This window comes from Thermobia domestica, chromosome 12 (genome assembly GCF_964235325.1).
Source record: "Thermobia domestica chromosome 12, izTheDome1.hap1.1, whole genome shotgun sequence".
In the NCBI taxonomy this organism is placed as follows: domain Eukaryota; kingdom Metazoa; phylum Arthropoda; class Insecta; order Zygentoma; family Lepismatidae; genus Thermobia; species Thermobia domestica.
Window position 1 is genome coordinate 31,859,906 of NC_137465.1, and position 16,754 is coordinate 31,876,659.

Genomic DNA, 16,754 nt, shown 5'->3' on the forward strand with positions numbered 1-16,754 from the left:
GCAATATTTATTCTCTCGTCACAAACTAATACGGACAGGTTTTAACTAGCTTCTTAGATCTTGCACTACCAGACAGTGTACTCCCTCTACTCCTACTTTCGAGTAACAAATCTCAAATAGTTCCACTACTAGAACGTATGAGTATGTTCGCGGTTTCTGAGCGATATCCATTGCACTATGCAACGACACACACAACAGCTACTTTTCTTTCTTCTTCTATCTATCTACCTTTACATATTATCTGTATATTTTATACTTTTTATAGTTGTATCGACCTAATCATTATCAATTCCAGCTACTAACAGTTCTTTTTATGGCTGAGAAATGATATAAAGCTAACCAAGAAACTTCTGACGCTTTTTCACCTACCACCTTCGAATATCGATATGTCCCCTAAGATGTACCTGGAAGATCAAAAATAGTCCCCATCAGCATTGATGACCTTCTGCCAACGTTCTGGAAGGATTCCATCGCGGTAGAACTTGGTGGGCCGTGAAGCGAGGAAGGTATCAAGTGCATTTTGCACCTCTACTAGGGATTTGAACTGGTGTCCTCTAAGGTGACTGTCCAAGGAACGAAACAGGTGATAATCGGACGGAGGAATGTCCGGGGAGTATGGTGGATGTAAGTGTTTTCCACCCAAGTCGTAGAATGGTGTCCCGGATCATTCTAGCCACGTGGAGCTTAGTGTTGTCCTGTAACAGGAGGAAACCTTTGCGATTCAGAAGTGCTGGCTCCAGAGTTTTGATTTTTTCTTCAACACGGCTCAACTGCTGACAGTACACAGTTGCATTGATGCTCTGACCAGCTGGTAGCAGTTCCCGATGCACGAAGCCGCGAACAGTCCACCAAACACACAGGAGGACCTTCTTCTGGTGCAGTGTTGGTTTCGGCTGTTTTGGAACCAATTCATGGGATGCTTACCAATGATGATGGCGCCGTACAAGACTCACTTTTCATGTCAACACTGTTCAGAAATGGCTCCTTTCTCAGACGAGACAGCGAAGAAATACAGGTGTCTGCTTGCGTTGCCTTCTGGCCCGGAGTCAAATCATGTGGGACCCACTGATTCAACTTGCAGTTCTTCCCAAGTTGATAGAGGTGCTGCCGAATGGTTTCTCCACTCACACTGAATTGTAGTCTTAGTTCTTCAATTGTCTCTTCACTGTTCGCCTCAATTGCTGTCTGAAGATCTTCATTTTGTATAAGTATTGGTCTTCGGGCACGTGGTTCGTCTTCGAGTGTTTCGACACCATTCTTAAACTTGTTAAACCACCGCTGCACTGCCCGCGTAGTCAGGACACCCTCACGAAAGGCCTGGCATATCTTCCGCCCCGCTGCGGCGGCGTTTGACCCCAGTTTGAACTCGTACAGCATACACGCCCTTATGACGCTCTGTGGTGGTCCCGTGTTCACTTTGTCTTTAGTATGTTGGATATACCCACATCAACAATTGACTTCCTCCTTATCTCCATTCGCATTCAACTCGCGGTGTGAGGGCCAATTGAACAGACCTCTACAAAAAGAGACAGAACTTTCTTGTTTACCTTTATAAATATTCACTTGCATACAAGGTAACCATTACCTTTCGAATAACTAAGATCTCTAATAAGATCTAAAAGTTACATAGGTTCATGCAGTCTAATGGATATTATGAGATTCAAATATTATGTAACATTTCAACCTTAGAAGATGTAAACTCAAAATCAAACAATTCAAATTTAGTGTTTTAAAATCAGATTTAAAGCACAAATTAAAGAGAAAATAGCATCAAACAATAAAAGCAACTGATAATTGGACATCTATAACCAGCCGCATTTGTTTTTCAACATTTAAATTTTCAAAATTTAGAGCTATGAAAATATACAATTCGTTTGTCTCAAATTTAATTGTTAGGAAATTTGAATATCGATTCAGCTGAATAACGATATGACATGCGAAGGAAAAGCAACTGAAGGGGAAAATGGGCTAAGAACGTGCACACACTTTCTGAAATCATGCAAAACTGAAATGTTTATAAGTTTACATGGCGTTCGAAATCTAAAGTTGGACTGAGAACACTGTATAACTACAGTTAACATCCCGGTTGTACAGATTCTTACCAAGTGCTAAATGAATTAAAGCAATATGTAAATTTGGATTAAATGTTTCAGTGAGAATATTTAACCATAAAATATAGCTGCTAGTTCCATCCGTTCGTAGGAAACCAATCCTAATTTCATCTTCACTACATTCAACTCGTGGAGGATTGCGCGAACCTGTTCTTCCAGATCTATTTCATTACAAAATTAACATACGTGCCACAGCAGTCAATCGGAAATACCGTTGTTTAATTTCAATGTAATAATTTTTATCAACTTTCAATGGTCTCCTGTAACTTTCAAATAAATTGATTATGCCTGAACACTATCTTTTTCTAAAAGGTTTATATAGAAACTACAACTTCCCTTTGTGCAACTATCTTACAAAGCCGTAGAAGAAAGCAGAACACAGGGAATTAACTTATATTAACTAAAACCATATTTCCCTAAAAGATTTTTAATGTATTGCCAAATAATTACGACTAAAAGTAAAATAAAATAACTAAAGATAATTAATATTACTACTTGCTGAAAGTTAATTTTAAAATCTATTCATGCTAACTAATGCAATATAAAATGCAATACTTCATATTTAGCGAATCAAAATACTTCATATTTAGCTACTGTTATGCCGGCTAGGCTAAAGGTGACGATGAGAAATGGATGAAATGGTGGAATGAAGATAGTGGGGGGGGGGGGAAACGGGAGAAACCCGAAAACCCCCCACGCACACGGTGTTTGGCCACCACAAACTTTACTTGGCGCGAGCTGGGATTGAACCAAGGACTTCATGCACCAGAGGTGAATGCTCTACCACCGAGCCACCGCGGCCCTGCAAATAAGATTAGTAGTGGCTAAATAACAAATTACGCATTTCCAATATGGCAAAACATTCAATATATTATCGGAAGTTCTAAATAAAACATAGCAACCCTCAAATATGCAAAATTGTATAAACTACTACAACTAAGGGGAAAAAACAGGTAAGTAAAGTTCAATAAACCACACAGAGGAATCATACATCTAATCACTACAATGTCAACTTCGATATTATTACTTTGGTAACTACTTAATATATTTTGCTCCTCCTATTTTATTACTGTTGAAACTCAGAATGTTATAATCAATATTTCATATTCAAGCGCACTCTACGGTGTATTTCTAAGAATCTTACCTCACCATCAGTCAAAACGAACACCTGACGAATATAACCTTCAATAGGCTTCCATTTCAATACTTCTTGTAAAGGCTGAAGGATTTCAGTTCCACCAAGATTTGCGTCAAGTCCTGTTCATAAAAAGAAACAAAGTACAGAAACAAGAAGCAAATATTATATGAAAAACAACTTACATGTTTTGTAAATTATTATGCTAGCACAGTGGCGGCGCACAAGCGAGTCAGACCCCCCCTGCTCGAAAGCTTGGCCATTCAGTGTCCCTCCCCTGCTCAGTAGTGGTTACGTTGCTACTAACTAAAATGTTGAAAAACGTAGTATGGGTCGATAATTGTTTCTGCTATTATATTTTAAAACTGTTTTTTTTAATACATTCGCAACTCGGCTAATCGGAAGAGCACCAACCTGAAATGAGCACTAGGGAGAAAAAAGTTTATCATCAGTCTGGAGTATGATGTTAGTTCTAACATTACAGTACACATGTAGTAATTCTTATATATCAATAGTGTAGGTGGTATTTCGAAATGAGGATGCCAAAGTTAGTCACTTGTGCGATACAATGCTACTGCAATCAGCATACATAGCTATTCCGAGAGAAAATATAGGGTTATAAAAAAAATTTAGAGGGGCCAGGACACCCTAATTGTGGGTTTAGTGGAGTATACAGAAGCAAAAGCGTGGATTACGTTAGGAGCCAGTAAGCAATTGTCTCAGCTGTTGTTGCCACTACCGTTGTGACGAGAAAACTTTGTTTCACTGTTGTATGAACATTGTTTTCAGTATAGTTTCCTTTATTTCTCGTGGGCAGCTTCTTTCTCCGCATGCCATATTTCAATCTCGTTCTTTTTCTTTTTGTCACCCTTAGAAATTTGTCATCTGGTCCCGGACCTCAGAGCCGGTTCGTGAATATGGGCCCGAGTGTGTGTGTGTGTGTGTGTGTGTAATATAATGTAATATATATATAATTTGAAAATGTAAATAGAAAGTACTTAAAACAACTCTGGGACCTATTTGTGTGTATTTCGTTGTCAGATAACCAAATATTGAAAGGCCCAAGCAATCATTGCGAAGGGCGGGAGTGTTTGCTCTCTTGCCCTACCAGGTTGGTGACCGTGATTCTACAGAATGCTTTATATTTATGCTTGTGTGTGAGAGCACCCTCAAAGAGTTTCTGGTTACGCCACTGGGCATACTATGTATTTATGATGAAGATTAGCCTTTAATTACGATTACAATAACGATACATTTAATTACGATTAAAGCATAACTATTTTTATATTATTATTTACATAACCGACATGCTTCAAAAAGGTATTGAACTAGCCATTTCTGGTTTGTTCTATTTCCTTGACGTTAGCGCTCGTACGTTCTGTATAGAAACTATAGTTTAGTTCAAAAGAGATAGAGTTGGTTAATACTTGCGAATACGCAAGCTTATATCTAAAGCAAATGTAGGGTTGAAAGGGATGAGGAGGAGTAAGAAACAAGTAGTTGGATTTGTACATTCGACAGAAAACAGACGAAAACCCCGATGCTTGCAGTAGGCCTGGAAGCCCAAGGAACATGGCATATGACAAGAGGAAAGACAGAAAATGTGTATCTGAATGACGCGCATGTGTAGGTTCCGCTTGTCAAAGCAAGGTGAGAGACCGCATCCAGAAGATTGCAGTGGAAATAATTGTGATACTTACAAGCAAACAATTAATATATAATGAAATAACGTACTTCTTATTAACAGGGGATGCCGGGCATACTGGCGTTCCCTTATGCTACGCCGTTGATATATACAGCAAAGAATAAGACTGCACAGCACGTCACACAGGTAACAATATTTGTTCATTTACTCAAGTTACAGACTGAAGTATATGTTCGCAATGTCTAATTTTATCACTACATTTTGAAGCTGTGGTTTACACGAAATAAGTCATTCTATTAGAAAGGTAAAGATATGCTTCCAATACGGAATAGAGTAATGTGAGCCACAGATGGTGTAAAGGTAAAGAATATATTTGATAGGTTGAGTAAACCTCTACGCTGCAGTAGATAAATGCACAACGACGGAATAAATCTCATCTCTGCCAATTGGTAGATAGCCGCTTCATCAACTACACGCAGCTCTCTGATTGCGTTAGAAATTTAACCATGAATTCCATAAGTTCGTAACGAATAACTCAATATAATAAAAATAAAAACAACACGAACACAACTTGCAACTTACTATTTGCTAAAGAAAATTAGAGTCGGGTAGAGGAAACTATTACATTTTTACAGAAAGCAATATAAAAAAAAAAAAAAAAAAAAAAAAACTACTGATGAAAAGAAAATATGTGTACACTGTACTTACGTGTAGCATGCTTAAGACATTGTTGCAAGACATCATCTCCATATTTTCTACTTCCTTCCGTAAATAATACTTCAAAACTTGATCCAAATCCAACAATATTTACGTAACAATCCACTGGTAGGGAATGTAGAAATAACTAATGGTTTTTTTAAAGAAAGAAGGGGAAATAATTACGGTCCATGCAAAAGGAAGACTACCATATAATACGGAAAAAATGCACTAAAATTGCTCTTCTAGTCTGCTCGAAAAAATGTGTGTCTACAAAATTTCTACTAACGTTGTTCTTATATTTCGTGAAAGGTGAAACGATATGTCCTAGTACAATATAACGTTGTATTTAAAAAGAATATATATATATCGTTCATAAGTAGTATACAGTTTATTCCGATTTATTTATTTCTTCTTATTTAATGCAACAAAAAGTTGCTCCATTTACAAGCAATTCTCATAAAAGACACTCCCATTAAAGTATGTTTTACAAAAATAATAAATTATTCATGTTATGAAAAAAAAAATCAAAGTACTGAACTGGTAGAAAGATGGGGATTAATGCGATTCCTGATGACAAAGAATTTACTTACATGTAAAAGTAAAACCGATAAACAAAGAGCACTGAAGTACAAAAATTTGAACTTTTATTTTCAAAGTACTGTTAATGATCTACTTTAAGGTTTTATGTGACTGGTTACTAAGAAATAAGAAAAAAACTAACTGATATATAAAAAAATTAAAAAATAGTTTCTTGGGGTTAAATAACTAATTTGTGAAAGCAGGCGAGTTTGATATCCTACTGTAATATTTTGCGCATTGTAATTTTTAAAATTGCCCTTATTTATTTCAGGTAATGCCAAAGAGATTGAAAAATTTTTTGTTTTTTCCTTCAGATGATTAAACTGATCGCTTGAAAATTGTTACCCTTAAAAGGGTATATTAAAAATATTGAGTACTTAACAGAGATTAGTAATTAAGTGAACAAGAAATTAATTCTTGGCGTTGTACGTCCCACGGTTATGCCGACTAGGCTAAAGGAGACTGATGAGAAATGAAGGAAATAGTGGAATGAAGAAAGTGGAAGGAAACGGGAGAACCCCGAGAAAACCACGCACACGGTGTTTGTCCACCACAAAGTTCGCTTGGCACGAGCTGGGACTGAACCAAGGACCCCATGCACCAGGAGTGAACACTACCACTAAGCCACCACGGCCCAGTAATTAAGAAGGTCAGAAATGAACTATTAACATAGTAATCGCGAAATCAATGAAACAGCACTCGAGTGAATAATGCAAGAAATCTAGTTTCACTTTTACATAGCACATGTGACAACGAATAATGTGCACAGAGCTTTTACGCTTGTCATCTCACTTCAATTGCCTCCTATCACAAATCAAAGTAGTACAGATGATTGCATGACTTGTACTTTTTTTTAACTTTGGAAAAAAATGAACTAAATAAGGATTTCGTCTTCACAAAGATAAACTAACTGTAACAGAAAAAAAAAATGAGAGCAAGAAAACTGTGTGAACATTAAGAGTACATTATCTAGTGATACCAACATCAAACTACATAACACCATAATGAATGTTTCTAGTTGCAGGAACAGTATCAAGGAAAGAAACATCTTTCCCAGTGAAGCTTTCGAAACTGTGTGGAGGAGACTAGAGAAAATTATTTGCGAAAAAGGAAGACTAACGAACAAGTGCTAGGAATAGTAGGGAGTAAAACATTGAATGTGAAAAAAACTGGTTGGGAAAGGAATCATAGCTTTGACGTAATAGAAGATAGTGGAAGGAAATGGATGGATAAGGAGAAAAGGCTAAAATTGATAGAGATATTAAAACAAATAATTTCTACGTTAAGATCAATTCAGCCGTCCAGAGGCAGAAAACCGTATTTACTAATAAGAACTGGTTTTGAGAAAAATCATTATGGGCCTTATGCAGAGACTTTTTGACATATGATTAGCGTCATACTAAAGACCTGACTACTGCAGAAAAAATGTTAGTCGTCAAACTCTTCAGTACGGCATTAATCACGCGTTAGAACGACACTGCATTAGGCCCTATATGTTTAGTTAAACAAGAACTTTAGGAATGATCCAAAAATGCGATCTTGGCCAAGAATTTTAGGAATGACACACACACACAAAAAAAAAAAAAAAAAAATGCAATCAAAAGATTACGATCTTGGCAAATAATTAGATTTTGGATCAGGAGCCACAATTTTTGAAGAGCCCCTAAATCGGGTTTCCGTTTTTTTTTTTTTTTTTTTTTTTTTTTTTTTTTTTTTTTTTTTTTTTTTTTTTTAAACGGAATAAGCACATCATACTGAGTTAAGTAATAGCATGGATTTGGTTACACTATATGTAGTTATCTAGATATAAGGCGTACAAGAAAATTTTTTGATTGAAACACATTGGATCTTTTGATCCAAAAATCAAAAATTATGGATATGGAAAGGCTTATACCTATGATAACGTAGCCAATACTATAGACCAGACATTGTTTTAGTCAATTAATGCCCCATAATAGAGACTAAACTTTTTATCACAATTTTTGCATTTATGTTGCATTTATTTTTTTAAATGTAGCACTTTTTTTTAATATTGCACTTGTAAACAGTATATTTTTGGTAGTAAGATGTATCTAATAGAAAAATGAGGATATATCTTGATTAGGTGCACATCCCAGCTAATGTATTCAGTGAAATATAGAAATTAATGCAAAATTTTAAACACTTCCTCTAACTTTTCCTTAGTTAAAGGATAACATGCAGCAAGACATTACGAATTATTCTTTTAAGTTTGTTCTCCTGTCATTAACAATTATATTATACTTGGAAAAGAAACTCTCGGCGTCAACACTTGAGATCGGCAACCATATTGAACGTAACGAGCTGAGAGCAAAAGACCTGTGGTTAACTTTTAAACAATGATAAAATATCAACTTCCTTATCCTCACTGTTCAGAACTTTAATAACCTTACTTTTAAATTCACGGTAACCAACCAACAGATCAAACATTTTCAACAAAAAACGCAGTCACGGATTTAAACAACAGTTCAGTTTTGTTGATAACTACATCTTTATGAAGTGAAACAGTTTCTAGATCAAATAGCTCGCAGAGCTTTCCGTAAACTCTCCACACAGAAGTGTCGTCACTTCCTTGCGTGTAATTTTGCAGCTTCATCAATAGTTTTGACACACAGGTTTTCAACTTTACTTCAACTTCAGGCTGGTGAGAAGCACCACCCTTTTTAATTAACTCTGCAGCAGCAGACTCAAATTTTCCTACTTGAGCTAACTCTAATTTGCAATTTTTTCGTTTCCCCGACAATACGGGTCCCATCTGGCCTTAGTGACACACACAGAGGCGTTGAAAATCCCAGAAAGTGACACCACGCCATGCAAGCTTATGGATTTTATGGAGAACTTAATTTAGCGTCGTGCACGTTTTCCATGAAATGACACGATTTTTAAGTTAAATAATATTGGAAATGCGATTTTTAGTTATTACAGGGCTCATAGTGATCTGGTCTCTTGTAAATAGTTGAAAAGTGACCAAAATCTAATCATGTCTCTTTTTTCCTTTGTCAATTTCTCAATCACCTCTCTGTTTTGTTTCATTTTTTCTTCTTTACTTCTTCTTTTTGAGCTTTTTTCTTAGGTTTTCTAAGTATGCTTTTGTAGTTACGGTAGCAGATTTAGCAGATGTAAGAAGCTTCTGAGAAAGTGGAACCAGTTCTGGCCTATTTCCGAATTTCTTCATCCTCTCAGCATTGAGAGTTCTCAAAAACATGAAATATTCAAATTCATCACCTACTCTTAAGAAGAACATACAAGAAGCATAACACAAGACGAACATGATGAACCACACAAACGCACAACGTCGAGCGCAGCGTTAATTAATAAGAGAGAAAACTAAAAGACTATTATGATAAAAGAAAATAGACACAGAAGGGTCCTCAACCCCATCTTGAGAGCTTAAGCATCCACTAACCATCCACTCCATCCACTGTGCTTTAGAAAGAATAAAATCTGATGTGAGAATAAAGCTGACTGTTTCACGTGTGGCAGCACATATTGAAGCTTTCAGAAGAGTAATGAGTAACAAGATTCTGCCTTTGTCCATTTATTTTTATATTTTTCTTAGAAAACTGCCAATGCAAAACATAAATCACACGAAAAAGTCACTTTACCTCCCCCCCCCCAAAAAAAAAAACTTTTAATGACAAATTTGAAAAAACCTAACTTTTAATGACAAATTTGAAGAAACTAACTTTTAGTGACCAACTTGAAAAAAGTAATTTTTAGTGACCAACTTGAAAAAAGTAACTTTTAGTGACCAACTTGAAAAAAGTAACTTTTAGTGACCAACTTGAAAAAAGTAACTTTTAGTTAAAAAAGAGTGACTCGCTATGAGTCCTGTTATTATTAGCAATAATTAGCAAGAATTCTACTTTTATTCTTTTATTCGCATTTATCGCAAGTAACACCGAATTTTGCGAAAATTCGCGATAATATAAACGTGATTTCTGGCTCTGAAACGGAAAGTTTGAGGTTTTCTGAAACATATACGCAATTTTTTAACGTTTCGCATATATCGCATTAGCGAAAAAGTTTCGTCTCTACCCCATAGTCATACGATTTGCCTGCTGTTAATAACCCAATTTTGGGCACATAGTACAATTTACGACAAATGACCTGCCAATGACATTCGAGTTGATTTTGAATTTAACGTCTCTTTCAGCAGCGAGGCTATATGAGACGTGGAATCCGAACCACATGAGCTCCCGCCGGGAATCGAATCTGGGTCTCCCACACCGAAGACGCGTGAGTTAACCGCTTAGCCACGAAGGAGCTCAACCAATGACATTAGAATATTTGTGGTTATGATATTCATATATTTTTTACATTTACAGTGAGTGACTTGCAAGACACAATGTGTAAATTATAGTCTGTTTTTGCAAGTTGTAAGCACTTATTTTTTAAGTACCAGAAGTATTGTTATCCATTTAAATCATTTTAAAAAGTGGGATAAAGACAAATACTTTCTTTAAAATCTTATATTCTACAAGGGGAATGAGTTTTAAAAAATACCTTGAGCGCATCCTTGGCTTTATTAATGCTCAATCCCATCATAGATCCTGACCGATCTATTACGAAGATCAATTCCACTTTCTGGTCTTTGAGTTCAAATGTTGGAACGATAGTGAGAACAGCTGCTGTTGAGTCGTAGTCGGAACTAGTCTGCAGAAAAAACAAGACAGTTTTGTTATAGTTACTATTCATTGCAATTTTCTTTTCATAAAAAAGTTAAAAGAAAAAAAACTTCACATGCTGACAACCTGAGAATTCATGATACCAACGGACCGTCAAAGTTCTGCTCTATTAAGCCACATCAACTTGATCATCTCAAAGTGAGTACTTAAATGAGCAACGTTTATGACTAAAATAAATAATGCGATCTCAATATTATTTTCGCAATTATAAGGAACAATCTAATATAGTTTTTTCCCCCTAAAAGCTATCATACTAATATTTCTTTTTAAAAAGTTATTTATAAATACTAGTTAGTTATTAAAATTAAGTTTAGAACATTTCCCCTAGAAAGAAAAATATTAGTTATACATTTATGCCACCGAAAGTAAATAATTTGGAAATGAAAGAATATGTAATGCAGATTATTACTGAAATCCAGTACAATACTTCCAGAATATTAATATTTAAGAAAACAACAATTCATTATTCAGTTCGCCCATAGCTAAATAGATACTCAAGAGAAAAGTCAATAATATGATGGGTGAAAAAAATATGCGACTGGACTGTGAATTGAACCTCTGTCTCCGGCTTATCATGCCGACCTATTAATCACTATGTTACCCACTCCGCTCTCTGCATTGTATTCTGTCAATTTTTAGCCACATATTTACTCAGAGAGCTGACTGGAAAGCGTTGTTTTCACCAACTTCAATGCAAACTCACTTAAAAAAGTACATATACTTGAACACTTTTCTTCATTGTAGAAATAATGTAAAGGCTGTTGAAGTGTTGCCGCTGAATTTCTTTAATCTATGCTATTTTCTTATTATTATCTTTATCCAGACTCAAAAAAAAAAAAAAAAAATAAATAAATAAATAAAATAAAAAAAATAAAAAAAAATAAAAAAAATAATAAAAAAAAATAAACATTTACTCTGTAGATATAATTATTAGTGGTTACTAAAAACACTCCTTTTAGATTTCCTGGTTTTATAGTATATACAGTTTCCTCATTACTGGGTACGCGGTACTCAAAGTTTAAAAATGCCGACGAGTTAGTATAACAAGTCGATGTGAAATCTGCGCCATTTCTAATTTATCATTTTTCATTTATAGAAGACTTAATGAATTTTCTACTATGTTTCTTGGTTGAACCAGTCCACATTATCTTGTATGTTAATGAAATTTAGGTTCAAACTAAACACTTGCATTTTTCCTTACTTTAATTCAACATTTCACTCTGCAGTTACAACCCTCCATTTTATCATCCCTTCCTACTTTTGATGGGCTGTTTTCTTGAGGAAACATTTTCCAAAATTTGTTGGTGTTTCCGAAAACACTATATACTTTTGTCTATGCATAAATTTAACTATTTCACATCACTCTATCGTAAGAAAAATCGTACTTCCATAATGCTGATCATATCTAGTCCAAATTATAAAATAATTAGCGAAGTGTCCGTTCTTCGTAAGGAAAGAATATTGCTTTTGAAAATATTTTAAAGATATATGTATATTCTTTGTAATTTCAGAATAGTTGTTGACTAGTTTGATTTCACTGGAATTATACGCTCACCCTGTTTCCCTTTCAGGAGCCAGATTTCATAAAAAACTTATCTTTAGCCTAGGATACATGGCGAATATTTATACAAAACCAGTTCTGCATCTAATAAGTCCGGTTATCTGAAGAAGAACAAAACTTCTAAGACCACCTTCTCTCCTTTAGGGATCGAAGCTTGCAAACTTCCTTCTTATTTGCAATCTAAAGTACCAGGAGATTATTTGAACAAAATTAAGACCATAATCCTAACAGTTTTGAAGATTTAGTAATGAATGAGTGAGTGAAAAATTCAGATTATTAGGCGGGATTCACACACAAAATTTAAGATCTAGAATAAGGGTCTTAAATTGGAAAAGTATACTTTTAAACTGTACCAGTATTTCGGAAGATTTTCATAATTTTATGTGTACTTTGATTACGTATCTGAATGAATGCTGTCCAGAAAAGATTAAGAGAACTATCATATGTGGAAGTAAATATACTGAGAAAGTTTTTAATTGGTATACGCCACATCTTAAATCACAACGAGATTGACTAATCATATTGTATAATACTGCCACCAATACTACAGGATTTCCAACTGAACAAGATATACAGAAGAGATTAAAGCAGCAAAAATTACATCAAATAGAAACTTAATAAATAATTCAAAAAATAAATGTGCAGCAGCTTGGTCTAAAACAAAAATTGGAAAATGTGCTGTTCGGGACCCCATACCAATATCCGCAAGTAAGTTCAATTAATACTTTGAATAGTGTAACAGAATGAAGTGATGAATCAAAGGATGAAACCTCTTTCTCTGAAAATAAAAAGATTTTGATTTTGCAACTTTATTAGCACAACAAAATGTAAGTAACAATGAGTGAAATTTTTCAAGGACTGCAATAAATATCAGAACAGTTTTATCAATCGTTAGTGAACTGAAACACTTAAACAGTAAGAACTTCTATGAATTTTCCAACAACTTGTTAATAATAATAATAATAATAATAATAATAATAATAATAATAATAATAATAATAATAATAATAATAATAATAATAATAATAATAATAATAATAATAATAATAATAATAATATTTATGGTTATAGTTGAACCTTTAGTTTACCTATTTAACAGGTAATCTTCCCTGCTACAGGGAATATTCCCTGATGTCTTAAATTACCAATCACAGTACCCATGCATAAGAGATTAAAAAAAATACGCCTAGTAACTACCACCCTATATTACTAGTGCCAATTTTATCAATTTTTGCAATGTATTTAAAATAAATTATCAAACTATCTTGAAACGAATAAACTGCTCCACACTTCGCAATTTGGATTCAGATCGGAGTTTTCCAAGACTGAAGCTGTGGAAAATATAATAACACATATACTAGACAATTTTTAAAGTAATTTATATACGTGTGCAACATTGTTAGATCTGAGTAAAGTTTCCGATACAGTGTCACTCGATTTATTGATTGCAAAATTGTATTATCATGGGTATTGAGTTTTTATTAATGAAGTCCTATCTTAGTAATAGATGACAGACTGTTCGTATTGCAAATGAAAGGTAGTTTTGTTTAAATGTAGCATCATGGGTACCTTATGGGAGTGTGTTAGGTTCTTTACTCAATCTTAACTATATAAATATCTTAAAGTTTTCTACGATATGTAAATTTGTTTTATATGCTGACGAAACAACATTTCTAAGTACAGATGAGACTAAAAGGGAGTTAAAATTAAAAACAATGAAATGTTAGAAATGTCATCGACATGATTAAAGTATAATAAACTTTATCTCAATGAATTTGAGACAGAAACCATTCATTTTTATCTTGGTAATCGTGTGGCTGATTTAGATGCATGTCATTCTGTAAAATTTCTGGGAATTATTTAAGCTACAATGTTGAAGGTCAAAGAAATAACTAAGTACTGATGTTTATACTCTTCAACTTACCTCAACCGAGAGACGTGGCCTGTGTGGATCTTCGGTGCTGACAAGGACAACGAAATCTTTATTCATATCGGTTGTCTCAGCTGCTAGGGACGCTTTGCCGCAATACACATTATGGGCCTTCAAGAAAATAAAAACCATATTTCAGTACTCGGATATATTATATTGTACAGAAGGTATCAAATTTTGTCAAAAATATGTTTTTTGTATATGTCAAACAGTTTTTCGAGCTACCTACACCATGCGAGGAAAGAAAACACTATTTTTAGTTAATTTTTAGTTAGGCATGATGTTTGAAGTTTCCAAGTTGCTCAAAACTGTAGTGAATGTTATGACTTATTTGCATGAAAAATAGAAGTCAATCTAATTTTTCTTTAGACCTTATGCTCTCGATTCAGATCAAGCTTCGGACAAACACGACTGCACCGTGACTACTCTATTCTGGCTTCCGTGCTCTGTGCTACCCACTATGCTTCCTAGCGGAATCCTTGACATTTGCACTGTTGAGATTGGTGTTCAAATATTCACACCACATGGACTGTACCATAACTTTTGTTTTGCTTGAACAATTCAACATTTATATTAATGAACTATGTACGATGATTAGATTAGATATTTATAAAGAAATCAACAGATTTGTTTTTTAACATCTTGGTGTTAACAGTCACTTGGAATTCCAGCTGATTTCACGAAGTTAAAAACTTTCATTCAGAATGTTTCCAGAGAAAAAAAGAAAATCAACCATTTCTAGCGACGCAATGGTTATACTTTTCAAAGAACAAGAAGAAAGAATTTTGCCGTAGTTTCATGTTCAGTTCATCCACTATAACATGTTCTGTAAAAAAGTGAGAGAATTCAGTGAATAATCTGGTTTTATCGAAAGACTAGACGCATTATGGATCACGTAGGGAGAACTGCAAGGTACAGTAGCCTTGTTTCCTTATCCTCTTTGAAACTTCAACTAAACAAATAAATTATGCATATTGCTTGAATTAAAGCTTGATCGACAAAAGTTTTTTCTTCCGCAGATTCCTCTCTGGCATCCATATATACTATACATCACGAGACAAACAGTGAAAAACCCATATAATACGCAGATTCAATAATCGAATTTTTGGAGCTACGGAACACGTCATATATCCGAGATAGGAATGTGTACTTTTGACAATTTTAAAGAATATCAATCCATCTTTGGTCAATACAACTCCCGAAATAGAGGAAGAATTTCTGAATCGTACTTAAAACTCTTTAAATACCCTTCGGCATTTGTTAATGTAGATTTCTTTTAACAATTTCTGAATGAATGTTTCAGTGCGTTACCTTATCATTTATAGAACTTGAAATGGATTCGTGAATCTTATGGTGAACAATTAGTCTTCCATCATATCTGCTCGTCCCTCCTTAAACTTATTTTTCAAGAAGTTTTGACTGACTGATCAAAACTGCTACCTGTTGACCCAACTGGATTGAGACTGTTGAATTTTCTGTCAATACGTGGGAAGATTTAGAAAAAACTACGATTTGGTGCTTTCAGCTTGAACCTAGCAATAATTTAAATCATCAGGAAACTAGTGAAGTGAAAAACAACGATCGCGTGAAGAAGAGTCCATCTAGTGCCCATACACGAAGGAAACTTCAAAACAGCAAGCGTACAACGACTGGTAGTTTGATCGGCAACTGCTGTCAACAAACTTAAATGAGGAAACTTTCGAATGCTACTAACCAATGTGCCTTAAAAGGAATATTTATTTCGATGATCTTACACTAAGTTTGCCGTGTGAACGTGCTAAAAATACTCTGAATAAATTTTGGAACATTGGTTATCAGATGTTTCCTATACTGGGCTACTGTGATTACGAATTAAATGTTTTGATAATATATGATAGTTATGATATATTATCCGTTTCTATCCGACGTGGTAACGTCTCGTCGGTTCTTGGCACTTTACCACCTGGCAAGGAACTGGATAAGGTGTTTATACTCTAAGAAGAATTGTATATATATATATATATATATATATATATATATATATATATATATATATATATATATATATATATATATATATATATATATATATATATATATATATATATAACAGTTCCTGGTCAATAGTTTTTCTTTTGACGTTATAATTACATAATTATTTCTGATTTAATATTTCTTGTTTCCGACCATGAATCGATATTAATATGTTCTTCAACTTTCAAATACTATCGTAACAGTGTAATAAATAAAACAAATTAAATAATTGTATATATATATATATATATATATATATATATATATATATATTTGTTTGCTCCTCTCTTAGCAAGTTCCCATCTGACGTAATTTGTATCGACGCTAATAGATGGAGTTAGTATCAATATCTAAGTAATAGATGTAACTGTTTGA

The 16,754-nt window shown here is 34.2% G+C and overlaps 1 protein-coding gene across 5 annotated transcripts in view; it reads right to left on the reverse strand.

Moving 5' to 3' along the window:
• Positions 1-16,754, reverse strand: part of LOC145666399 (von Willebrand factor A domain-containing protein 5A-like) — a 186,453-nt gene that overhangs the window by 131,012 nt on the left and 38,687 nt on the right. For all 5 annotated transcript variants that reach the window (XM_081733605.1, XM_081733604.1, XM_081733602.1 and 2 more), the window contains exons 5-8: positions 14,361-14,477; positions 10,694-10,843; positions 5,600-5,735; positions 3,256-3,368 (exon numbers count right to left, since the gene is read on the reverse strand). In XM_081733605.1, coding sequence (XP_081589731.1) covers positions 3,256-3,368; positions 5,600-5,735; positions 10,694-10,843; positions 14,361-14,477 — 516 coding nt within the window. The remainder of the gene's footprint in view (positions 1-3,255; positions 3,369-5,599; positions 5,736-10,693; positions 10,844-14,360; positions 14,478-16,754) is intronic.